Source organism: Tetrapisispora phaffii, chromosome 9 (genome assembly GCF_000236905.1).
Source record: "Tetrapisispora phaffii CBS 4417 chromosome 9, complete genome".
Lineage (NCBI taxonomy): Eukaryota > Fungi > Ascomycota > Saccharomycetes > Saccharomycetales > Saccharomycetaceae > Tetrapisispora > Tetrapisispora phaffii.
The window spans coordinates 196225-223536 of NC_016528.1; the positions used below are offsets into that span (position 1 = coordinate 196225).

The following is a 27312-nucleotide window of genomic DNA, read 5'->3' on the forward strand; positions in this document are numbered from 1 at the left end:
TGAGAATGCAGTATATATGGAAAAACGTATCGCATGGAGGCTCTAGAAGCAGGCATAATTCGAATGCATCGTCATCCGCTATTGGTAACTCTGTGATCTCAGATGTGGCTGCCAATGCCTTGTCGGGGAATATTCAATTGTCGAATTCCGGCATTGATCATGCCGCTCTCCCGCAGCCAGATACGCACAAGGCTCCACAGATCAGAATTCATAATGTGGCAGATTATAATTACGGTTATGTAAAATACAGTGCTAATAACACTCTCGATCTGCAGAACTTCCCAAGGATCTTGGAGAAAACGTTTGGTGAGAGCTTGGGTAATCGAAGCTCGGTTCTCAATGCGCTGGCTGTTGGCAAATGTCTCTCAATAGGGTTGCCCGATTTGTTGCATTTTACGAAAATTGATAGGTTTTACAAGAATGAAGTGGGTGAATATTTGAACATCACTGGGATCGATTTCTCCAACGATGTTATGCCTCTGTCGTTCCTGAATATTTTGGACTCGGTGAGTAACAGCGATGCTGGGGGGAAAGGCATGGAAACGGGAAACGACAAGGTTCGCTTGATGACTTTTTGTTGTTGCAATATCTTTAGCGATATAGATATTAGAATTCGGTATGAGAGTCCCAAGAAGTACCAGGTCAGCGCAATTGACTTGCACAATCCAAGTTTGTTCGTCGAATTAGACGATGATCTATGGGAAGAGACCTTTGTCTCGTGTTGCATAAGAAGTATAATTATAAATGAGGATAAATTATGGAAGTCCCCAGGGTTGGTGGAATTGCCCTTTCTGATTAGTGAATTCAAAAACGCAAAAAGATTAGTTAAATCCATGTGTGAAAGATTACCCTTGTACTACAAAGCCGGCTTTGACTCAACAAAGGCCAACGATCTTACAATACTGCATAATAACCTGACTAAAGCGTTATTGAAATACTTGTCGATAGTTTCGAACGATCTGAATGACTATACCATAAAAATACTGGAGAGTTTGATGGTGAAGGATGTGCAGAATAATCTGATATATCAGCTTGTAATTATTAAGATATTGGATCAAAATGAAATGAATGACATCAAGTTGATTAATCTGTTGAACATTACAATTAAAGAACTACTCAATTCAGTAATGAAACAGAAAAATAAAAACGATAATTTGCATTTATTAAATTGTACAACAGAAATACTTATTATACAGGCAAGGTTTCTAATGAGAAGAAATGATTTAGAGGATGCTCTTGAAGTAGCCAAAAAAGTTGCAGCACTGTCTTCAGATTCATTTGAGTCGTGGTTCCTGTTAGCATCTATCTATGTGGCTCTGGAACAGTATGACAATGCATTGTACTCAATAAACTCAATTCCAAGTTTACCAAAATACGACAAGCAACAATTGAATATCATATCTCAAAAGAGCGTCATTGATTCAAATTATAAAAGGCCGTATGGGAGAAAAATTGATAGAAATTTAGGTACTGTCATACCGTCAGGCTGTGATTTGAACTCTGCTGAACTGGATAATCTATCGAAAATACATAGGAATTTAAAAGAAAATGAGCTGAAATGTTTTATTTATGGCAGAACGATAATGCCATTTAATGACTGCAAAACTCCCAAAAGCACGTACTTAGATCAATCATGCTCTGAAATTGGGCCACTATATGGTGTTCAATCCATCAACCTAATTAACTTTGTTTCGCCGAATGAAGTGAAAACAATTACAAATACACAGTTGTTACAAAGAAATTCAATAGTGAACCAGTATTCATGGTTTGAAACACAAGTGATGAACATATTATTGGATATAGTATGCAAGATTGGTTGGAATGACTTATTGAAATTGAGGTCAACTATTTTTATAATGGAAAAAGAGTACATATCGAATAAACAGTCGAATATAGGCATGATTCCAAAACACATGAGAGAGAAGCGACTATGTGAACGATGGCTCGATCAATTATTTCTGGATATCTACGAAGATTTAACGATAGTGAATGAAAATGACATCTTCAAAAGTTCTGAAAACATAAATTCAGATGACCACAGCTCGGTTGGAAGTATCCATAACTCATTGGGTACCCGTAAAGAAATTAAATATAGTGGCTTAGAATGGGAACTATTAGGATTAACCATGCTGAGAACATGGAATTTCGAAGATGCAATTATATGTTTTCGAACAAGCATGTTGGCGCGTTTTGATATTATCAGCTGTGAAAAACTTTTAGAAATATATTTTGATGAAGATAACCATAACTTTAAAGATTTAATATATCTTAATAATATCAATCTCATTTTAATTTTATTATCGCAAAAAATATACTACGAAAGTAGGTTTTATAATTATCTTCAAATTTCAAATATCAAATTCATGCTGATTTTATGCAGACGTTTCGGAAATGATTTAATCAAGAACAAAATCAACCTTTTAGAATCCGAGAGCAACATGGATAACCAAGACAACAAACGTCTAATGACAAGCACCTTGAAATTAAAAGAGATTTTACAATATGCATCAGATATTTTGAAGGAAGAAGAGAAGGACGTATAAGAACTAGCGCATAATTAAACTTCCCCAATCAGCAAAAGCATAGAAACATTATTGCATATCCATACGCAATGACAGTTAATTTTATAAACGTACGCATACATAGATATATATATGCATATTGATATAGATGCATTTATTTATTTACTTCAATTGAACGATAGACTCATAACAAAATACAAAGTCACCAATTAACCAATTGCATGACTCAAGATTCAAACCATTATATATTCTCAAGAGATGAGCTCACTTTAGTCTCTTATTGTCATTGTCAATGTGTTTGTCTTTGACACTGACAATTTCAAAAAACCGAAACTTTGTTTTCACTTTTTTCAGGTTCGAAACCGAAAAACCAAAAAAAAAAAATGAAAATAAAAATTTTGTCAACGTTTGGATTTTAATGTTCACCATTTTGGAAAATTAAAATAGTTGAAGATGTGTAATTGCAAAATGTGAAATGTAAATAAAAATTTGTTAAAGTTGATGAGGGCTTCCCTATAGGTGAAATTAATTTACCGTTAGGATATTTGTTATCGTCTTTATTTTGCATTTTTATAGCAGTGAGGTTTTTGTTAAACAGTCCAATTGGTCGTGCTATTTGAGAAACGAATATATTTTAAGATAAATTTTTGGGAAACATAATACTCTGCATTTAGATTTTTACCTGGTTAGTGGAAGAGAATAAAGTTAAGGAGACCTCTTTCTTTTTAGAAAACGACATACAATAGCATTTTTAAAAGCCGGTTTGATATCATTTTGTTTGTGTCATTAATTACTATAATTTCGAGGCTACGTGCTTGCAAAGATTGAAAATAAAATAAAATAAAATAAAATAAAATAAACAAATAAACATATAACAAAAGTTAAAAGTGATGTCAAGTTCATTTTGGAAATTTGGCCAGGATTTTGCTACAGAATCGCCAATATCTAAGATTTTGGATAGGGCTTTCATAAAGAGAGAAAACACGCAAGAAATTGAAAAAGACGATGAGCAAGGTACGAAAGAGGAAGAGTTTGAAGAGATAGATGGAGACCAGATACCTAAACAGCAGCCTGATGCGGCATCGTTGGACGCGGTAGGGACATTAGATGATTCTGATGCAAGTATTAAGGACGGTGATTACAACAAATTTGATACCCAAGACCAGTCCGTGGCGGAGACCCTACCAACTACAGAAGCAGAGTTTGTAAACTACAGGCCGGATTTGGATGCATTGGATGATTTACTCGATGACGATGAACTATATACAGAATTGATGTGCTCGAATTTCAAGCTACTGATTTATTTGAAGTACCCAGAAGTCTTGGCTAAGTTGATAGATTATATTACAAACGAAGATTTATTAGATGAGAAAAGCGATCAACTATTAGTTGAAGATACCGTGATTACAAAGAATGATGATAAAAAAGAAGAACAAGAATCTGATAATATCCATCTGAAACTACCAGAAGCCGATTCACACGAGCAGGTGGATGATGATGATGAAATAGACAATAGATCAGAAATATCACAAGAGACTAGTGTCACTATACCTCAAGAAGTTGAGGAACAAGTGGAATTAAGACGGGCAAGAATGGCTGCAGAAATATTATCTGCCGATGTCTGGCCAATTTCTTCTGCGATAATTGAAAATACAGAACTTTTAGAAAAATTATGGTCAGTTTTAGATCATACTGCTCCACTTTCCATTATAGCTTCTACTTATTTCATGAAAATCTCTGAAAGGTTATTGGACATGGACATTTCAAGCATGTTAGAATTTATATTAAACCAAGAAAATTTAGTAGATAGATTTTTGACACATATTGATAACCCTCCATTGATAGATTTCTTACTAAAGGTTATCTCCACAGATAAACCTGATTCTCCAACTGGTGTTATCGAAAGATTGAAAGAACAAAATTTTATTTCAGATTTGTTAGATAGATTAAATCCCGAATACAGTATATCAACACAATCAGCTGCTGGTGATTTTTTCAAAGCATTTGTTACCATTAGTGCAAATTCAAACAATGAAATAGCATCAGGAATAGGTCCAAATGAATTGACTAGAGAATTAGTATCGCCTGAGATGATTGAAAAATTAATAAAAATCATGTTAAAAGGTGGTACATCTTTAAATAACGGTGTTGGTATAGTTATTGAACTGATTAGAAAAAATAATTCAGATTATGATTTTGTTCAAGTTATCTACACGACAATCCAAACTCATCCACCAAATGAGAGAGATCCTATTTACTTAGGTTCATTAGTCACAATATTTGCAAAGTATATGGGCGAATTTGAGAAAATGTTAGTCAATTCTGAACTTCCACAACTAGAAACTCCATTTGGGTCAATAGAACCTTTAGGCTTTGAACGTTTCAAAATTTGTGAATTAATAGCTGAACTTCTACATTGTTCAAATATGGCATTGTTGAATGAACCAGATGGTGACGTCATTGTAAATGAGCGTGATGCAGAAAGAAGAAGGGTTCTAAAAACGGATAGACTGTCCAGATCAACCAATGAGGCAGAAATTGGGGACATAGAAACTGAATTAAATTCTTTGCATTTGTATTCAGGTGATGATCTAGATGAAACTAAAAGCAACGCAGTTGAGACGCAATCCACCCCGGAAGAGAAGGATAATTTTGATGAACAATCAGTAACTTCGGTGGAATTAACAGAAGAGGCACTGCGTGAAACCCCTTTGGTGGGTGATAGATTAAAGATTGCTTTATATGATACACATTTAGTCCAAACTATATTAAAGATGTTCTTTGACTTTTCCTGGAATAATTTCCTTCACAACGTTGTTTTTGATATAATTCAGCAAATATTCAATGGTCCTCTTAAAACAGGCTTTAATAAGTTTTTATTAATAGATTTATTAACTAAAACTAAGATAACAGATATGATAATGAAGGGGGACAAAAGATGTACTGATTATGAAAACGAGGCTGGACTAAGATTAGGTTACATGGGACATTTGATCTTAATTGCTGAGGAGGTTGCAAAATTCACTGCATATATTGAAGAAGTAAGATCTGAATTTAGTGATGAAGAGTCATGGAATGCATTGCATGAGCCTCATTGGCAAGAATACACAGAAACTGTTTTAGCAGAAGCAAGAGAAAAGTACAACACTGTATTAGGCGACTTTGGAGAATACGATGATGAAAACATTGATGATCTGGTTGAAGATGGTGCTGAAGAAAATAAACAAAGAGATGATGAAATAACAATAACTGGTGATAATATTAATTTTAATAGCAATGAGGAGGAAGACTCACCTATTTCATTTAATGATAAAACTGGTGTTGAAGATGAAGATGATTACTATGCAGAATATAATGACATTGATAACCCTAAATTCTATGAATATATTGATGCTAATGGTAATAAAACTAGATTAAACCTAGAGCCAGCTACCGAACTTGACAAAGACAAAGATTCGGAGAAGATAGCAAATTCAGAAGAAAGTAATAAGTTTACAGACTACATGTCTAATCAACTTGTCGGTGGTTACGATGATGAAACGTTTAATAATGATGTCAACGCTGATGAAAATGAATGGAGCAGTACTAAGTCATTTAGGTTCGTGCCAAAACATGAATCATCACATTCTGATGATAATGATGCATACCGTCACCAGTTCCGCCTTGACGGTGATGATGATGACTATATGGACCCAAATGATGACGGCCAGTCATACGCTAAACCAGACCACCCTCTATACAAAAGTAATGTGGCTCCGGATGTTTTGAATGATTTATTCCATAAGGAGCAGTTGGAGGACGTAGATAACAATGATGTTAACAGTGATACTAGTGATAATAGTGATGCTGAACTGGAAGAAACATCTGATGTATATAATGTTGATGATTCTGAGAATAAATTCGGTGAATATCAAGATGATGCTGGTGGATATTCACTATTCAGGTCTAAAAATTCAGATAGTTTATCGTGGGATGAGAACGAACAAGACAGATTGATGAACATGGTAAGCTATAATAAGAATAATTCAAAATAATAATTACACTCGAAGAAAATGAGTTGTGCCTAATAATAATAATAATTTTCATTTAAGTTTGAAGGAATTTTGTCATTTTAAACTTTGAGGAATTGATAAATTGCTTTTCTCTTCAGTTGCATTGCATATTCATTAGGTATTTTTACAATATATTTTAATTTCTGAATTGACGATGGAGTTGAACAGATCTAACCATACTATTGTGATCTGGATCACTTTTATAAGAAACTTCAAGAAGTGAAATATGTAATGATATATCCTAATATGTAAAGTTTATTTTAGTTAAATAATAATAATAATAATAATAATAATAATAATAATGATAATAATAATAATAGTAATATGGTCCCGGTAAACTCGTAAACATAAATCTATTAAATATAAAATCTTGGGTCTTTTACATTTGGTTGTGATATCAACGTTAAAGAACTAAAGTTAAAAGTATTTTTATTTGTTAATAGTCCATGTTTTGATAAATTTACTAAGGTTTGTTCACCCAAGATATTTGATGTTAAAAATTTTCAAGATTTTCTCTCAACCACACTTCACTTCCATAAGCTTTCCATTAGATATTAATTCTTAAGTTAATAACGGATCAATTTTTGAGATTTTTTAACTGATAGCCTGTAAGATCTTAGAAAACAATGGGATTGTATAACTTAGAATCAACTTAATGCAAGACTTTAACCTGCAGGAAGTTTAATAGCAGTTGCCACCCTATAGAATCATTGTTTTATAATACATTTGTTGACGTGATTACTGACATCTTGGAAATGACAGCAGGATCAGTTCGTTTGACATTTTATATCACGTGCTCATTATTTTAACAGTTTCAGTTTTCAATCTGAAGATGTCATATATAACAGTTAAGAGAATAGAATTAAATCGATTAATTAGTATTTGTAAATGATTAACATACTCTGTTTCACGATCTGATATCAGTATCTAATATTTATCTTGGAATTGGTTTATTATAAAAACCATAGAACCCTTCTAGAATACGCTTTGTGCTTTTCTTTGAGATACAAACGATACTAGGCCAATTGAAATAATCGATGTTTTCCAGAAATATTCAGAAGATTGTTCCACTCACTAGAACAAGTTTCACTCCAACTCTTTTAAAGGTAACTTCTCTAAGGAATTTTAGTTGTTCCTCTATATGGAACAGGGCGGTTCAACAGAATGATTTGGCTCCATTGAAGCTGGCTAATGAACTGTATGCTGTTTTTAAAGTCCATGAACGTCCATACTTGGTTACCGAAGGTGACATTGTTACATTACCATTTAGAATGAAAGAAGCCGATGTTGGTGATACTTTGATACTAAACGATGTCACTACCTTAGGATCCAGAAATTTTAAGTTGATTGATAAACCAATTGATCCCAAGTTCTACAGTCTAAAAGCAGTTGTAGTGGAGAAAACTAAACGTGCTTTCCAAGTAAGGGAGGTAACAAAAAGAAGAAATAGAAAGGTTCGCCATGCTACATCGAAAGCTGATTTAACGGTAATAAGAATATCTGAACTAGCTATTAAATAATACAAATAGTCTCATTAGAGTTTCAATTTCACAGATAAATATTCTAGGGCCAAGAAAAACACTCCTCTCAAAACTCTTTTAATAATCAGATACATAATGAATTATTAAATAATCATGTATATAATCTCCAATTCATAATAACAATAGATGTTTTTTCGTTAAGAACCATGTCATTTTATATCTTCACTTATAATCTTTGAATAAGTGGGTCCTTTTCTAATTGCACACGGCTTTATCATAACTAAAATAATAACACTAAAAATAAGCTTTAATGTTATTTATAAATAGATCAAGATGTATTTTTAGCTACATTGGAAGTTTTTAAATAACATGATGGATTAAAAACGTAGATCTTGGTCAACTGTAACATTGAATTAATCGAAATCCATTATTAGTTATACATTTTTTGAATGAACTAGTGATCATTGTTATGAATGCAATTCACTAAACGATTATCGAATGTATCACATTCTAGATCATCATCAGCATCATCATTAGCACATAACGCTAGTGGTTCACCAACTTCAAATAGTTCGAAACAGTCACTGAACTTAAATAAGCATTCTTCCAAAAAAACTAAAGAGAAAATAGTATTATCTATCACTGAACAACCAATTTTGTCCCATTCACAATCGAGCTCGATGAGCTCTTCAAATGGAAATATAAATACTTACTTGAGCAACGGAGGGACCATATATGAAGAATTAGATAACGAGGTTAATAATACTTTGAGAAAATCAATAAATTCAAATGTACTTAAGCCAACAACATCTGGTCAGTATTTGCATATTTCTCCAATGGAGAGAGAAAATTCAAACTCATCAAATAATATTATACTTCCATGGGATACTACTGATCCGAACAAGTGGACTACTGAACGTATAGTATTATGGTTAAAATTTTATGAATTTCCTGATCTTTGGATAAGATTTTTTGAAAAGCATCAAATAAATGGGAATAATTTTATTAGACTTTTAGCTAAAGAGAATTTTGCATTGTATGAAAAATATTTACCTGAATCGAAGGCTGGTTCATACAATAGATTTCAACATTTGCTAAAAGAAACAATGTCAAAAAATGTCACATATAATTATGGAAGGAACAAGAACTCAGATAAAATGAAACCAACTAGATCATCTAGTGAAGCTAACAATATTCCGACCAAATTAGCAGACCCAACGACAACACGATCAACTTCAGATTCTATTGTAAATACTACCAAGGTGCCGACTGGATCTTCGAAATTTAAAGAAGCTAACGTTTCTATTAATAAACATAAAAAGACAAAGAGTACAAGTTCAATATACCGAAGGAGTTTTATTTCTCTTCGAAGTGCTGCCAATTTTAGTCAACCACCAACAAAATCACATAATGATATCAATTTGAAAATACCAATACAAGATGTCACTAATCAAAATCCTAAATTATTGAGTTCAAAATCAGCAACAACTCCCCCAATGTCACCGAATATATTTAGGAGACACCAAAAGAGTAATTCATCTGATTCGTCATTATTTAATTTTTTATTTGGTACGACAGCCGGTACTACACCCAATACATCCACTGCAAAATTACAACCTCATTTTAAAGGGACTAATGAACCAACTGTATCCAATAAGAGTACTAAATCAGTGATAGCATCGAGCGACTCAAATAATGCTACACTAACTTCTCAAAAATTTGATAAAAATAGCCAATCAAAATCACAAGAGTATAATTCGATTATACATCCAACGAAGTCGGCTGATGCAACACTTACGCGACCATCAAAGATTACTTTACCTCAAACAAATCTCTCTTTTGAAAATGTTACTGATACCACAGCAGATAGAATAGAGATAAACTTTAATGTAGAGAAGAAAGATGAAGATAAAACTGAAAACGTAAAGGAGAGTAAGAGTTCAGATTTCAAAGATTCTTCAAAGAATAATGGAATTTTATTGATAGATGATAAATATAAACCTGTGCCAATTGAGTCTAATATCGGTTCTCCTTATATTTTAATTACCAAGGATAATAGTTTCTTTTATCCTATACCTTGGAATCCGGAGAAATCACTAGAAAAATTCAAAGAACATATTTTACATGTTTTGAGTTTAAAAGGCAAACCAGTTACGATCCATTTGACTGACTATGAAAATGATCCCGGTCATTCACTTCCGGATACACTTGTAACCAAATTACTTGCAGAACTACCGAAGAATGATACATTGAAGTTCCTAATAAAAGATCGTTCGAAACCCCACTTACGTTCAAGAGCTGCTACAGTTTCTAGTGAACCAAACGTTTCACTTAGATCAGTGAAAAGCAGAGGATCTGTTCGTTCTATTAACAGCACTAACATTAACTCCATTGATCAATTTACCATCACTTCATCAGATACAAATTCTTACGACGATCGTGTATCTTCAAGTGCAAAAAGATACCCTCAGACACCAAGTCATTATTACGACTATACTAATAGTGAAGAAACAAATTATTGGAATGTTAAAGATAATCATGATGACGCATCATCATTGAAATTAAAATCCAAACAATCTTTATCAAACTTGCATGCAGAAAAGAGTATCTCCTATTTTTCAACTCCTGATAGTAGAACGTCTGACTTTGTAAGTAAAGAAGATTTAACTGAAACTGACAGCAGAAAGTTATCACAATCGGAACTGGCTCCAAAGAGAGATGCACCAAAAGCACCGGGAAGCATCTCACCTCAACAAAGATTATCATTATCTAAGAAATCCTCTCTAAAATTAAAAAGGGCTGCAACCAAACTTACATATTCTGGTAGTGTAAATAGTCCACCAAAATTGCAACATGGCTCACCAGAATATAAAGCACAACCAATAGAAGCTACTGTCTCATCCTACACACCTGCATCTACTCATGTGCTAGTACCACAGCCTTATAAAGGAGCATCTGACTTCAGCAGAAAATCAAAAGCTGATGATGAAATCCCAACTGCATCTATCCTAAAACAAATAACGGCGAACAGAAAAAACTCGATGTCATCTGTTTTAACCAAAAGACCATCAATTGGTTCCCGTGCTAATTCTAAGAGAATAATATCATCCTCATCTGCAGCTGATGTATTTGAAGAGAATATAATTAATTTTTCTGATGCCCCCAACCTATCAGAATCTGATACTGATGATTCTTTAGATGAAATAATTTGGACGAAAAAGAAAGATCACGATGACAATAATGATGGGCGTTCAAATGATACCGATGACAATTCAGATTCATCAGATGATATAATCTGGTCAAATGCTAATAGTTCTAAAAACTCTATCAACAAATACCATGATGCTACAAATATTTTAGAAGATGAAGGCGATATTCATGCTTCTAGGATTAAGGACGGTAATAATCATTTGGAACAGAACTCATTACAAAAAGGAAACGATGGACTTTCTAGAAAGATGACTCTAAGACCATCTCCTGAAGAAGTTTATAAGAATCTTGAAAAGTTTTTCCCAGAGGCAAACCTTGACAAACCAGTTCTTGAAGGCCCAACTCCACCATCATCACCTAATATAGGAAATCAATCGTTCCCAAATAGAGGTCATACAGCAAACACTGATCTATCTTCAACAGCTGGATCATCTGATACAAAAGCAGATGTAATGAATAAATCATTTTTTTCATCAAAACCTTTAAAAAGAACTAAAACAATAAGAACTATTGCACACGAAGCCAGTAAGGCAAGAAAAAATTCTAGAAAAATTACTAGACAAAATACTAAGATGTGGGGTACAAAGATATTTGAAGTTACGGACACTCAGGGCTTACCTATTAATAAATCTAAAAATTCCAGAGGTGAATACAATGAATTTGCTTGGATGAAGGGTGAAATGATAGGCAAAGGTTCATTTGGTGCTGTTTTTCTTTCTCTTAATATAACCACAGGAGAAATGATGGCTGTAAAACAAATTGAAGTTCCAAGCTATGGCTCTCAAAGTGAAACTATGTTAAATACCGTGGAAGCAATGAAATCAGAAGTTTCCACTTTGAAAGATTTAGACCACTTGAATATTGTTCAATATCTAGGGTTTGAAATGAAACACAATATTTACAGCTTATTTCTGGAATACGTTGCTGGTGGTTCAGTAGGTTCTTTAATCAGGATGTATGGGCGATTCGACGATAAACTAATTCGTCATTTAACAAACCAAGTTCTTGAAGGCTTGTCTTATTTGCATTCTCAAGGTATCTTACACAGGGATATGAAAGCAGATAATCTGTTATTAGATCAAGACGGTATATGTAAAATCAGTGATTTTGGGATTTCAAAAAAATCTGAAGATATTTATTCAAACTCAGAAATGACGATGAGAGGAACTGTTTTTTGGATGGCTCCCGAAATGGTAGATACGAAACAAGGTTATAATGCAAAGGTTGATATCTGGTCTTTAGGTTGTGTGGTTTTAGAAATGTTCGCCGGTAAAAGACCTTGGTCAAACTTTGAAGTTGTTACAGCAATGTACAAGATCGGCCAGTCTAAGAGCGCACCACCTATTCCAGAGGATACGAAAGATTTAATTTCACCAACTGCCAAAAATTTCCTGAATCAATGTTTTCATATTGACCCAAAAGAAAGGCCAACAGCAGGACAGCTTCTGGAGCATCCATTTTGTTATAATGATGATTCATTCATATTTAATAAGACTAAATTAGCCGAATTTATCAAATCTAACGATAAAATAAATTCAACGAAGTTAAGGATTACATCTCAAGAGTAATGCAATGCTTTTTAGAACCTTGGAAAATATCTTTGAAAGCATTGATGGAAAGATAGTAAATAATAATATTTTTTTATTATAAACATCAAAAAGTATGTAAATTACTGCAATACATATATATTTGTGAAAATTCCTAAATTATGAATCTGACCTTGTGAAAGATGACTGTTGATTGTTGTAATGAGAAACTACTACGTTAAATTTCTTATTAGCACCGTGCAATATTAGAGATTTTACATTAAAAGAAAATGGATCATTTATCGAAAATTCAATTTCAGGAATGATAAACGTACTCTCTTCTAAATTGTACATATCAATAGTCCCACTTTGTAATATCAAATCAATAAAATCAGAACTGTTCTTGTCAGAAGTGTCATTGATTTCTATAGGTACGATATTGATGATAGATTCATCGAACCAAGCTTCATAGGTCATCAGATTATGCAAATTTTCAGAAAAATTAGGAATTTTAGAGTTCATAAATATGTTAGCATCAATAATATTTCCATCTTTAATTTCTCTATGACAGATAGAAACTAAAGTGTAAATTGCAAGGTAATCCGATGAACATAAATAAGGATTCGATAAAAGCAAATTGTAACACTTATTACGGAATCTGTCAGAAAGGATCATTCCACCATTATTTGAAATATGAATCATTACGTTTGTTTTTAACGAAGTAGCCAGTGTATTAAAAAAATGAGAAGGTAACTCATTACATCCCAATATATGTGAATAAATATGTTCAAAGTTACCATATTGTTCTTGAACTAATGGGTTGTTACGATGTTCAAAAGAAGCACCTTTCAACGTCATAAGCATTATATCACTATTCTTTGCATCCAAAGATATGATATTAGTAGCTTTTTCTTTTAATGTAGAAAAAACTACCTCACTTGTAAAGGGGATCTTACTCAACCGTGTAACTATATCATAAATTTGGATCAAAGCATCTGTATTTGCTGTAAAATCTGGATCATCATTGTAGAATGTCGATGACTGTAATAAATCCGTCGTTCTTTCTGTTAGTAACCGTAGATGCACTGCCTTTAAAGGTATCATCTCATCAAAATTGGAGGGATGCTCAATGATCCCACCCATTATGGTGTTTGATGAATTTGCATTGAGATTATCGTCTTTATGTGATATTAATTTTCTTAATTTATATGATTTCGATTTCATTGTAGTCATACTTGATTTTCTACTCAAACCAAGATTCACATGCGAAAATTTTTTTGAAGTACTGTCTACTGTTCTACCCCCTAAAACCAGAGTTAAAAGATCTAAATTTGCTGAAATGCATTCAGCAGAATTTATGATATTGACAATTCTTCTTGGCTTATAGTCTTTAATATTCTCAAATGATTTTAATTTGAGAAATTCATCAGTCTCTGAATCTGACAAGGTGTCTACTTCAATAATAGGGATTTCAGAATCCATTTTCTCATCTTGGAGTTTCTGCTGAGATATTCTTTTACGAACAAGAACTCTATATTCGTCTGTATAGATTAACTGAGTCAATGGAGTTGTGACAAATGTTGAAACTAAAGCCATCAAGATAAACATGCCAAATATTTTCTTTGTAATAATCCCTGCATTCAAACCAACTGTTAAGACAACAATTTCAACGATACCTTTACATGACATCAAAACACCCACAGCAGCAGCTTCCTTAAAGTATAAACCATGTAATTTTGACATCACGGTACCAGATATAACTTTTGCACCAATAGCAATAAATATAGTGGCAAAAACATAACCCCAGTCTTTTCCTTCATTCAATAAGGTCAAATCCACATTGAGGCCTGCTACTGCAAAATAGATTGGTATTAGTATAATGTTGGGAATATCTTCCATTCTTTCTACTAGTTTAATGACATAGTTATTTTCCCTAGGAACAATTAGACCTGCAATAAATGCACCAAAAATAGGATGAACACCGATTATATCAGTGAAATATGCTGAAATGAACATTAAAAATAAAATGCACATGGTTGCAAATGTTGAGGGTTTTGGCCTATCCAACTCATGGAATCTTATTAACATCCATCTTAGTATATATTTCACCGGATAGGCATATAAAAGGAACCAACCAAGTGTGCACAATAAAATGTAAACTGTATTAACTGGTGATGATTCTGAATTTGATAGAATGACACTAAGCGCCAGTAGTACCCAACCTAAAATATCATTGATTATTCCTGCTGCAAGCACGACTATACCAGCTCTATCTTTAATTAAACGGAGTTCATTCAAAATACGACATAAGACAGGAAATGCTGTGACAGATATAGACACAGCAATAAATACCATGAAAACTGTAAATTTAACGACTCCTTCACTTGGATCTTGATTTGCATATGTGTGAAATAACGGTATTGCTATTAAACACCCACAGCCGAACGGTACAGCCAAACTGACCAAACCAATGGAACATGCTGTTTTAATATGTTTTTTAATAAAATCTATATCCACTTCCAGACCTAAGAAGAACATGAATAGTATAATTCCCAAGTTTGAAGTTAAATTTAACCCCACTATTGATTCATCAGGAAATATTGTTTCTAAATAATTTGGAATTTGACCTAATACTGTTGGTCCTAATATTACACCTGCAATAACCTCTGATATCACCTTTGGTTGCCGTAGTTTTGCAATGAAAAAATGTAATAAATTGCAGGTTAATAATATTAAACATGCTTGAAATAAAAATAAGGTAATTGGAGAGCTTGTGTTATAGTGAAACGGGTTCACACCAGATAAAACACCTCCAATATGTTGACCCCCCGACATTATGAATAAATGTATATTTTTAGGATTTATCTTAGTAAAACAAAAATTAGTTCCAGAGGATATTTAGTTTTCACCAGTACTCTATTATATATTCAACAGCTAACAGTTCCTGATATCAAATAGATCTTTAACGGCTTTGTGATCAATATGCCAATGAGACAAAATAACAAAAATTAACTGGTCTTGTGACTAATGAACCAATTCAAATTTTAATGTCTATTACTTCTACTAGTTACACGTTTCCTTAATCTACAAATATAGTAATCAAATATAATATTACTAACATTTCTGACACTCTCTTAAAATCAAATTAAATTCCAGAAAGTATTGAACAACTATTCTTTTATACCCTTTTCTTGACTTTAAAATCTGTAAGCGCCTCGTTATATCTTATTCCAAAATAGATTCAAGGGAATGTTTAAAATAAGAGTCGATGATTTGAATACAAAATGTGTCAGAATACTATTATAATTATTTAATGATGTACAACAAGAAGTGTGCCTAAATGTTTTCAACACTTCTATTGGTATATGTATGCATACAGGGTTAATTTGTACTTTATTAGTGATCCAGGCCTAACGCTTCAATGAACGCATATGTGTATGTGTATGTGTATGTGTATGTGTATGTATGTTTATATGTTTGATGTTTGAAATCATAGAATTATTGGATTAACAAAAAATTCATATCAATACCATCTCAATGTTATTCTCATGGGTAGAATTGAAAGTGTCATCATTGGTACTGATAGGACTTGATTCAATGCTACTACTGTTACAACTTTTATCATTTTCTATTTTGCAATTCTCTGAATCGATTAATTCATTTGTCAGTGATACCATTTTTCTAAATAGTTTACTCATTGCAAACCTTGATTCATCAATTGGAAATCTTAACGGGGTGTTTGAGGATACCCAAAACATTGGATCAATATGCAATTGTCCACTTGTATCCTGAGGCAAACAGTCTTGAGTATCTAGCAAATTTTCTTCAGCAATCGCTTTCCAGTCATTATACGATAATCTACAATTATGATCATTAACTCTATTATTGTGAATGTCAGAAAAATGTCTAAGTAATTCTTGCAGTTTCAGCAGCCTATCATGAGTTTCCTCCTGTGTTAGGATCACTACTCTATCTGAGTTCAAATTAGGATTCTCTATGTTATGATAAGGAATGAAATGGGTTTTCGGTTTTATTGACAAAGCACAGGAATCAGATGTTGTATTAGAATTCTGCTGTGAACCTTGATTCGTCAAGGAGTTATTCTCAGCTTTGCTGACATTTGAATTCAATGAATTCCCGGACCCAGAACCATCAACAATATCTTCATTACTATTGTCGTTGTCGTCATCGATTTCTTCAAGCAAAACATCGGAGAGATTGGTTGCAGTGAAAAGCTCCCCTGTCTTAAATCGTAAAATACTTTTAGAATTAGAATAGGTGTTGGATATAACAAGTGCTTTTAAGTCTTGATGGAATATTCTTTTACCCAATGTAAAATCTAACTTTTGAGCTAAAGTAAATAATGTATCACCCACAGTGCTTATAATAGCACTCATAAGTGGAACAGCTAAAATTGCCCATATTACAAAAAATGCTCTACCAGCACCCGTCGATGGCGCAAAATCGCCATAACCAATTGTCAATAAACATAAGAAGCAAAAATACAAGCTATTAAAATATGACCAGCTTTCTGCAAACATGAATACCACTGCTCCTAACAACCAGAAGGTAATAAATATGCAAATTGTTAAAAGCAAAGAAAACAGTACTTGTTTCCGTTTAGACTGTTTCCGTAATCTATTCATATGCCTAAATGCATCTTTTGTTGAATTAACAGTAAGTTCTTTATTATGTATTTTTTTTGTCAATATAATTCTGCTTTCTTCTAGTCTATGGAAATAAAATATTGGTCCAATTGATCCTTGTATAATATCCCTTGTCATGACAATAATCAAACCCAGTAGAAGAACACCTGATAACGAAAATACTAAAATCATGATTTTAGCAGCCACTGTTTTTGGTAAAATATCACCTAAACCAACTGTTAATAAAGAGACTACTGAAAAATACATTGCAGTACAATAATTGATATGTAGTAAACCAGAAAATAATCCCGCTCCCCATATTAACCAAATCGAAAACAATACTGTAAAAACCATCACAGCTCTTTCATTTTTCACTAGATTGAACCTAGCTGGATACTTTCTCAATTTGTAACCAACATAATGCAAAGACAACACCAATGCACAACAAAAATATAATGCACATGTAATGACTGCAAACCAAAATCCAATATTTAAGTGATAGTCATATCGATAAGTATATCTTATTGAGCTAACGACCACATCCACTAACAACAGAAGCCCCGAAACAGTCCAACCTGTTATATTTATGATTTGTGAAGTTTGATAACTGACCTTTTGAGCAAAATGCAGAATCAATACGCCATTAGAACAAATACCTATAACAAATGATATAATATTTAAAGTAAAAATAACAGCAGGATCATCCAATTCATATGATACATATGAACCGTCAACAATTTCCCATTTCTCTCTCCATTTTTCAACTGCACATGCAACTGATAAAGCATTAGCGATTGGTCCCATACATGCCGTGATGACAGGGAAATAACATGATATTATAAACCAAAGCACAAAGGTTTTAGAATCAGGGTTAGCATTAATTATATCAACTCTCTCAGATCTGAACTCTAAAGCCTCTTTCAACGAAGGATCAACACTTCGATAGTCAAATTTATATTTCTCTGTATCGTTATGATCCATAAGTACTGTACTAATTCAATTAATTGTTTGGACTCTATACACATATAAATGAATATGCATAGACTAGCTTATAAGTAGTTCAGTAAAATATGTAATAGAAAATAAACTGATAGTCAGAATCAAACGACCGTATTCACTAAATATGCTATAATTTTCTAATGTAAACGTCTTGATATCTTACGGTAATGATGGACCTAAAAATCCAGTCCTACAGCTCTTAAGCAAAATATTATCTTCAGAATTGTATGAAAATTATCAAAAAAGATTTTTACTTAAATGTAAAGTACTGATAGCATCAATACTATACTCTTGGACACTAATGCAATACTAAACTTAAAAATAATTAAACTATCTATAACAAATATAGTTCCCTTATTTTTTTATATTATTCTCATCTCATTGTTGTGATTTTTCAAATTGTGATTTTGATATTGAAATTAATTAAAAGAAACATACAAATGACATAGACTTTTTAACAAAAGTTTACATTGAATAGGAATGGTTACATATACAGATATATATATATATATATTATTTCGAGAACATCCAAGAGTTATTAGATGGACTTGAAAAGACTACAGTTTAAAACAACGATGGTTGCCGTGTTTCCCTCCAACTAGTATAATTTCATATAAGGGCTAAATAAGGGAGACCAAGACTGATATAGTCATAATTATATTGACCAAGTTTGAAATTACAATTTCAACAAATATTATTTTGCAGCTCTTTCTTGGGTATTTCTGTAATTCTCTCTTGCTTGGTTTATGTCTGAGTTTGAATTGTCCTAAATGACCTTATTATATAACTTCTATGTCAATATACAACCATGTTGAGGGACATTAATGAGCGTGAATTTTGTCTTAAAATTTGATGTAAATTTGACGTTGGTGTAATAGAATCGAAACTGAAACTAAAAATATAGAGTATCCCATCAACACTGCTATCGCTGTGCTGTCACTAGCATCGATTGTAGAGAATGCCATGTTTCCTAGACCTGTGCTGACGTTGCTTAACAGAAACATAAATAAACCGTTCCTGTTAACGGATTCATATACTAGTGGCGACTTGTAGTTTTCAAAAGTGTTTCCAAATAATGAATCAATCATACAGTAACAGGTTAAAAATGCTAGATTATAAGATATTGTCCATGCTGTGTATGATATGTTTGCAAATCTTCTTGAAATATCAAAGGGATGTAGAGTGAAAATGATATTAGTAGCTATCATGGACAAGAGAGCCCATGTAAATAAACCACGAAGTGGTGATACTGTAGTGATTCTATCCCAAAGAGACATCTTATTATTGTTTATGTTGGTTTTTGATACTATTGTTGAAGATGGCTTGTACAAATTATTTTTTGTTGGTTGGTTACCTAAAATATAAAAACCTGTTGATTGTCCAAACAGAAAGATTGAACAATATCCAAAAAATGATAATATACCTTCTCTGTTTGCACTGAAAAAGTTATTCCTTTCTCCTAATATCAAAAATGTCAACATTCGATTATCATTTCTCATGAGGAACCATTCGTAAACCAAAGAAATGACTAATGCAATCACAACCCTTGGAATATATTCTGCAATTGGATTTAAAATTGATAAAAATGGTGGCAGTAGGGCCAATGTTAAGAAAAAATTCCAGTGCACACCATATTCCGTGACATGTTCTTGATATTCAAGGTTTTTAACAAAGTATAGTCTCAATAATCCTAGAATCAATAAACTTAAACCAGATTTGAATCCAAGAATGATTCCCATTAATGTGCTTCTTTGATATTTTGGATCCATTTTTTCCTTAATTAATGATCTTGCTGAAACAATACCATTACTGAATACAAAAGAACCGACACCTAAATCCATCAACGATGTTCCCCATGTTTCTACTTTAGCAAATCTACGAGGGAAGATGTTGAAATCCACGGCAAATATAGAAATCATGGTCAGCACTAGCATGCCGCCACGGTAGGCTGTTAGATAAGGTGATTTTACTAACTCAAATTTCTTTAGATCCTTTTTAGATGCATCTTCATCATGCACCATTACATCTTTCTTTGAAATATCTTCGAGTTTTGTTGATTTTTTATTAATCAATACACACAGAAATAATGAGATACATGGTACTAAAATCAATGTTATTAACATGTATGCATTGTTGGCATAGGTGGTCACCGATAATAATAAGGTGACCCATAATAATGAAAATTCAGCAACAATACCATAATCTTGCCCACGAATTGTAATTAAATTATAACTAAAATATGCGAATAAAGCAATCGATGTAACAATATTAACTTCTAAAATAGTCCCACCTTCTAGGCCAGACACAAACGATTCTTTCCTCTCTTTTAAAGTAGACATTACTATCAATTTCTGACTTGATCTTCTAGTGTTAGTAAAGATATAATCAATTGTTATAACTATTGACAATTACCTGAATTTAATATCTCTTTTAAATGGTTTAACTATCTTTTATATGGTCAACTTTCTAATATGTTGCTTAAATCATTTCAAAAGTGAAAAAGAATTTTAGCGATGCATTTAATGATTAAGGAACAGTCTCTAAAACATTAGGAATTTATTTAAAAAGGTTTTACAACACCCTCTAGAGGAGATTACTAACAATATATACTGATTTATCATCTATCGATGTTTGTAAAACATTCCAGTAAGTGTTTGAATATACCGTTATGCAACAACAGTAGTGCGAATAAATTAATCGATGAGTTTTAGAAAGAGAAATAAATTAAATTTGAACAAATCACTAGGTTCAGAAACAAAATCTATCAAACGTATTAAGACATTTGTTGATTATGAAGATGAAGAGGAAGTTGACAGCAGGATTTTGACAAGAGATAATATTAAATTTAATAAGACTAAACTACCAAGCATTCATAATCAAAAGAATAGTATACCTTTACTTACTTCAAGTGATAATGAAGAGTATATTATAGAAAATAATGAAGAGTCAAATCTAAAATACAATCAATTATATAATAGAAAAAATCGTTTAAACGAGATACCCAATGAAAATGTTGCGAATGCAAATGACAACTCAAATGAGAAGACCAATGCCATTATTATCAATATTGAAGAAATGGAACAAAATGGCCTTATTGAACCAGATAATGATGATAGGGGTCCTAAAATGAAACCTTCAGTAAAGAAAATGGATAAATACAATTCTAAATCAAAACTTAATGTAATGAAGGAAGAAAAACTTTATGCTAAATTACTTGATGATGATGATAAAATAGAAATAATGGAAATCATCGACAAGCAGGGAGGTTTGGATAAAGATAATGATAAAGACGCTTCAGGATTCGATTTTAATATGACAGAATTTGAAGATGATAGACTGGCAGTGACAGATAGAGAAAGACAAATATATAAAATGAAAAGAAAGAAATTGATCGAAGAAGCTTTAGAGGTAAATCACTTGGAAGACAATACTCGTCCCAATTCAAATGAGTGGGAAGATCAACAGTTAACTAAAGTATTCAATAATGAACATTTAGTTGCTGAGAAAAAGGACTCTCGAATAAAAGCATTGCAATCACAGTTACCACATCCCATCATATTGGAAGATCCAACAAATATAATTGAATATATTCGAAGCATACAAATAGATTTAGAAAAGAAGAAACAAATGCTCAAAATCCAACAAATTTCATTATCTAACGAAGTTATAACTCTAAATGAAAAAATTGATTCTATAACCAAAGGACTAAACGATCTTTAATTAGTTTCCTATGAGACTTCAATTTACATCACATCATCCATTTTAGTTAAAGGTACAAGATATTATTTAGCATATACATATTTCTGATGATATATTCACTATTAAATAGATTTATCAATCTGTAAACAATTAAAGATGAATAGAAATTGCAGCTTGATACATTTTTAATTCAGAAATGTCATATACTCTGATATTTTTACCGATATTGTTAGCTTGTACATTTTGGCATAATTCATTTGAATAAAATGGTTTTGTGCCAGGTTCAAGTAAAGCTAACGTAATATGAGGGACTTTATTGGCACATTTTAAACCCTTCAAAATTACACCATTGGAATCTTTAAAATCTCCAAGTTCAATGATTGCTGAAAGAATTTTATTATCCCAGCATATTTTTTTTACTGAAAATTCTAAAATATCATCTGTCTTTATTTGACTAGGTAGCTCTTCTGACTTAATCCTCAATAATTTTAAGTTCTTTTTAATCAAAGGAATGTAACGATTGTTATACTCTTGCCAAATTTGTTGCAATTCAGGTCCACCTCTTTTACAAGAAGCGACGTGAGCTAGAGTAACATGTAACTCAGACTGAAATGATCTATTTTTTAACATATCTTCTATTACTAACTTCTCTGATTTTGTAAAAGCAGGTACATTAACGAAGTCTTTGAATATATCAAATATAATAGCATCATCAAGTAAATGAGCAGAAAAGAAAACGGGGGAAATTTTGGTCTTATTATCATTTATTGAATTCAATTCACTTTTATTTATCTGTATTTTCTGTTTTGGTGTATTACCAAAAGTTTTCGTTATAACAGGTTTATAGGTTAATGCTTTTTGGAATGCTTCCCTAATTTCATTTGAAGAAGGTAAATCTGGAACTAAAATTGGATACTTTTGGTGTAGTTTGGTTAAAATAACATTTGTATTTTCTAATGAAGAATCATAATCTTTAACGTGAACATGGATTATAAAATCGAATAGATTGTCTGGAGATCTGCCTTCTTGAACTTCTTGAAATCTCTTGATGAACCCATCCATAATACCAAGTACTTTTTTCTCGCCATAAACAGTAGCCTTAATACTTTGGTGGTTATCTCCTCTTCTTTTTACTCTATCTATTGTCAATTGTCTTATCAAATCTAAATTGTCATAGGTAACAAATGAAACAGCAATAATCTTAACATTAACATCGTAAGCCAAATAGTCTTCTTTAAATTCTTCAATCCAATTTAAAATTTCTCTTCTCTCCCTGTATTGATGATTGTTTCTATCTATAATTACACACTTGATATTATCGTTACTTAATAATTCAAGTGAACGTTTAACCAATTGTGATCTGTCTTTTGAAGTTATATCATCATTCTCAACATGGGCCCACCTGCCTGGAAAGATATTTGTTAGTGTCCTTGCAGTAGTAGACTTGCCACAGCCTATAACTGCAATTGGTATAATAATAAATTTGGTAAATTCATCGACTTTTGAAAAATCTAAAGAATTTCTTAATTCAAGTTCCTTAATCTTTTCATGGTCTAAAATTTCAATACCTGTCATACCATATGATTTTAAAAATTTGTTTCTTAAGTCAATGATATGCTGTCCTTTTAAATAATTTTCACATAGAACTGGATCATTATCTAAAATCGGCACAACAAAATCCATGTATTTATTTGTTATAAATCTATGTTTTCGAAAATTGAATACTCTTGTATGTGATTGAATATAATCCTTAGTAGCCTCTCTCCATTGTCTATACATAAGATATGGTTCCTCAAACTTGTATTTAAAGAAAAATGCATTGCCACTATTTGAATCTTTAGTTCTAATAACAAAACCTTCGATCTCTTCATTTTTATACGATCCGGTTTTAGCACAATCTTCTAAGAATAATCTTAAACTATGTATATCTAATATTGTAACATAATCAATTAACTTAAAACCATATTTCAATGCGAATTCAGTAACATCTGTCATTGGTAATGTCTTAAAATTAACAGTATTTAAATTTAGACCATGTAAATATAGACCAGCTTTGGCCCCAGAATATTCAAGGATATGTTCTTCAAAGGAATCATCACAATATTCTGCGACAGCGGTTAAATTTCTTTTGTAAAGTTCTTTAGCAAATGAAGATATGTCAATATTTAACTTTTCCAATTGTGATTTTAAGAACAGTTCACCAGCTTCGGCATGGTTTCTATCAGAATCATCTCTTGGACCTGTGGAATGTTTAGAGCAAGTTATTAATGTCCCATCTTCTAAACCTGAAAAAAATATTATACAACCATTTGCTTTTACAGATACTTCATATGGGCCCTTTGTAGTACAGCCCAATGCATCCCATTTAGTGAAAGGAACTTCGTCCACACTGAAAAACTTATCATACCCTCTTGCAACAATGGTTGGATTGGTCGAATCCTCTGAAATAAATAAACCTCTTGCATTGCATGGTAATTTTATATTATTCTTACCATAATCCCATTCATTAAATTTCCAACTGACTACTTTTTTGTCACTATTGAATAACTCACAAACTCGTTTAAAAGATTTCCCTTTATGCGGTAATTCAGATGACTTCTCCAATTGTTTTACCAAATCCATAACAGCACTACGTTCTTCAACCATAATTTTTTACAACTAACTAATAATGTTTGATATATTATAGTTTACTCTCAAAAATAATATCTTTTGTTTCTAATAAAAAGCACCGAACTAGTTAAACTTACGACTAATTGAATACACTACCACATTTAGTAATTAGTTACTTATAGGCTTAAATGGAAAGGTGATGAGTGCTGATATTTAATTTATTTCAGACGTATGACAGTAACTTCGATCAACTTAACCTATTCAAAAATTGTTTATTGTCCATGCCAATGGTTACTGATCTCTCTGCTCATCGAATTTTCAATTCTGATGTTACTACATCTTGAAATTTGCAATGTGTTACCCGCTTGTTAATAAACGAAATGAAATTCTATTCCGAACTAGATCACATCTAAGATAATATTTAAGGATAATACACTAAATTACGTAAATAATTGAAAGTTAATTAATATTAAGTCATTCCCAAGTAATCATATAACATCATAGACGTCACGATTACTCCTTCGATAATTGATGAAAACAGTTAATTTTCTTTGAAACAATCCCTTACGTTTTAACAAATTTTTGATACTGTACAGTGAAACTCAATATAGATTGAATTTGATTGTTTAATTTGAAACATAATCAAACTGTTCCATAATGAGTTATAATAACATTGATATTGATGAAGCAGATGTGCTCGTCTATTTCCAGAATCTGGAAAAGGTTAACAGACTTACTTCGGATATAAATAAGTCTTTGCGTAACATTGCATTCACTTCCAATGAATCTAGTAAATTGTTCACGCCTATTGTTACAAGAAATAATCTACTTTCCGTAATGCAAAAGAATATAGAGAGTACTTTAAATGCAGTGTCTTCTGTTAAAGAATTAGCTACTGAAGCTTCAAGATATGAAGTCATTTTAATAAAGAGTATTCATGAAGTTGGATTGAAACCTTACATCCAGGCTATATATAAATTGGATGATATGCTGGAGTATATCAAATCTAATAATGAAGCAAATGAACAAAATGCTGAGTTCAAGGGTGTTTTAACACATTTGAAAGAGTTAATTGTGAAGAGTGATGATAAATTGAAGTATTATTTTATTGCAGTTTTAAATTCAATGAAACCGTTTGATCCACAAATTAATATGAATAAAAAAATTCCTTTCCCTTATTTTGCTGATGAATTTATTAATGAACTTTCGACAATTTTAGATTATTTTGAAAATATGTCAACAAATTCAAATATTCATGAACTATTTATTAAGGAAAGGACGGGATTGATCTTGAAAAGTATGGCATATTTAGAACCATTCACTAAACAAGTAACAAAAAGTTCTAATGCTCCATACGAAAAGGGGAGTAGTGGGTTACTAAGTTATACAGATGCCTTACTTGGGTTCATCTCAAATGAACAATCGTTAATCGACGATTTGTACGGACAAAAAAATGACTATAAATCTTTTGTAATAGGAGATATCATAAGGCCGTTGTTAGATGCCTATGTACGTATATTTAACAATAATATGGAACTAGTTAAAAGTAACTTAGAAAATGCAGGCTTATTCAGTTTTGAAATGATTGATAGTATAAATGAAGTTGAAAGAGCGTTGAGAAGTAATGTGTTACACGATTATGAACCTTTAGGAGAATGTTTAAAGAAAATTAGTAAAATTACACAATCATTATTCAAGAATGTTGTAGTTAGAATAGAAACTAAAGCTGATCAAATGTCCATCATACCTGCTGATAATGGTGTAACTGAGGTAACTGTCGACACTATGTCTAGATTAAGAAGATTTAGTGAATATAAATCAGGTTGTTTGAGTGCCATCTCGCATATTGATAGACAATCTTGGTTACCAAGCGATTTCTCTGCAAAAGAATCTACATACAGCAATAAAGTGGATTTAAGCAAACCATTGGTATTACTTTCCTGTTTTCTAAGTGATTGCATTGATCTGCTGTGTGTTAGTTTGGAAAGGAGAGTGCACAAAATTATATCACCATCAGTTGGATCTCAAGTAAGTAATTCAAACAGTAGCAAAACCACTCAAAAACCAAGAATCGGTTTTTTTATTATTATGAACTTAAGTTTAGTGGAGCAGATTATTGAAAAATCTGAGTTAAGCAGCATGCTGGGAACAGAGGGTTCTGCGAGGTTGGAAAAATTGAAAAAGCGTTATATTAACTACTTAGTTTCCGACTGGAAAGACTTAGCTGCAAATTTATTGGATCAAGTGTTTGTAGATAATACAGGTAAGGTTGCCTCAAAAGACAAAGATCAACTAAAAGAAAAATTTAGAAAATTTAACGAGGGGTTTGAAGAATTAGTAACAAAGTACAAACACTATTCCTTATCAGATCCATCTTTAAAAAATCTCTTAAGATCTGAAATTACATCGTTGGTGTTACCAATGTATGAACGTTTTTATGGTAGGTATAATGAATCTTTTAAGAACCCAAGAAAACATATAAAATATACACCTTCTGAATTAACTGCCATTTTAAATCAATTAGGAAAATAAGGAGACGAATATATCTCACTTTTTGGTCATGATAG

The 27312-nt window shown here is 32.0% G+C and overlaps 10 protein-coding genes across 10 annotated transcripts; 6 read left to right on the forward strand and 4 right to left on the reverse strand.

Annotated features, from left to right (window-relative positions):
• Nucleotides 1-5: 5 nt before the first annotated feature.
• On the forward strand, nt 6-2543 carry TPHA0I00890 (uncharacterized protein; the record flags this gene model as incomplete). Its single annotated transcript, XM_003686981.1, has 1 exon — nt 6-2543. One exon carries the CDS (start codon nt 6-8, stop codon nt 2541-2543), a length of 2538 nt encoding a protein of 845 aa, XP_003687029.1.
• Nucleotides 2544-3412: 869 nt separating this feature from the next.
• Nucleotides 3413-6556, forward strand: SAP185 (Sap185p; the record flags this gene model as incomplete). The annotated part of the gene is made up of 1 exon (XM_003686982.1): nt 3413-6556. One exon carries the CDS (start codon nt 3413-3415, stop codon nt 6554-6556), a length of 3144 nt encoding a protein of 1047 aa, XP_003687030.1.
• Nucleotides 6557-7611: 1055 nt separating this feature from the next.
• Nucleotides 7612-8094, forward strand: MRPL49 (mitochondrial 54S ribosomal protein bL21m; the record flags this gene model as incomplete). Its single annotated transcript, XM_003686983.1, has 1 exon — nt 7612-8094. The coding sequence occupies one exon, from the start codon at nt 7612-7614 to the stop codon at nt 8092-8094; it is 483 nt and encodes a 160-aa protein (XP_003687031.1).
• Nucleotides 8095-8528: 434 nt separating this feature from the next.
• On the forward strand, nt 8529-12833 carry BCK1 (mitogen-activated protein kinase kinase kinase BCK1; the record flags this gene model as incomplete). The annotated part of the gene is made up of 1 exon (XM_003686984.1): nt 8529-12833. The coding sequence occupies one exon, from the start codon at nt 8529-8531 to the stop codon at nt 12831-12833; it is 4305 nt and encodes a 1434-aa protein (XP_003687032.1).
• A 138-nt stretch (nt 12834-12971) lies between these two features.
• KHA1 (Kha1p) lies at nt 12972-15626 on the reverse strand (the record flags this gene model as incomplete). Its single annotated transcript, XM_003686985.1, has 1 exon — nt 12972-15626. One exon carries the CDS (start codon nt 15624-15626, stop codon nt 12972-12974), a length of 2655 nt encoding a protein of 884 aa, XP_003687033.1.
• Nucleotides 15627-16309: 683 nt separating this feature from the next.
• On the reverse strand, nt 16310-18418 carry TOK1 (Tok1p; the record flags this gene model as incomplete). Its single annotated transcript, XM_003686986.1, has 1 exon — nt 16310-18418. The coding sequence occupies one exon, from the start codon at nt 18416-18418 to the stop codon at nt 16310-16312; it is 2109 nt and encodes a 702-aa protein (XP_003687034.1).
• An 860-nt stretch (nt 18419-19278) lies between these two features.
• Nucleotides 19279-20775, reverse strand: GWT1 (glucosaminyl-phosphotidylinositol O-acyltransferase; the record flags this gene model as incomplete). The annotated part of the gene is made up of 1 exon (XM_003686987.1): nt 19279-20775. The coding sequence occupies one exon, from the start codon at nt 20773-20775 to the stop codon at nt 19279-19281; it is 1497 nt and encodes a 498-aa protein (XP_003687035.1).
• Nucleotides 20776-21136: 361 nt separating this feature from the next.
• Nucleotides 21137-22156, forward strand: NTR2 (Ntr2p; the record flags this gene model as incomplete). The annotated part of the gene is made up of 1 exon (XM_003686988.1): nt 21137-22156. One exon carries the CDS (start codon nt 21137-21139, stop codon nt 22154-22156), a length of 1020 nt encoding a protein of 339 aa, XP_003687036.1.
• A 129-nt stretch (nt 22157-22285) lies between these two features.
• On the reverse strand, nt 22286-24781 carry TRL1 (tRNA ligase; the record flags this gene model as incomplete). The annotated part of the gene is made up of 1 exon (XM_003686989.1): nt 22286-24781. One exon carries the CDS (start codon nt 24779-24781, stop codon nt 22286-22288), a length of 2496 nt encoding a protein of 831 aa, XP_003687037.1.
• Nucleotides 24782-25402: 621 nt separating this feature from the next.
• EXO70 (GTP-Rho binding exocyst subunit EXO70) lies at nt 25403-27277 on the forward strand (the record flags this gene model as incomplete). Its single annotated transcript, XM_003686990.1, has 1 exon — nt 25403-27277. The coding sequence occupies one exon, from the start codon at nt 25403-25405 to the stop codon at nt 27275-27277; it is 1875 nt and encodes a 624-aa protein (XP_003687038.1).
• Between the last annotated feature and the right edge of the window lie 35 nt (nt 27278-27312).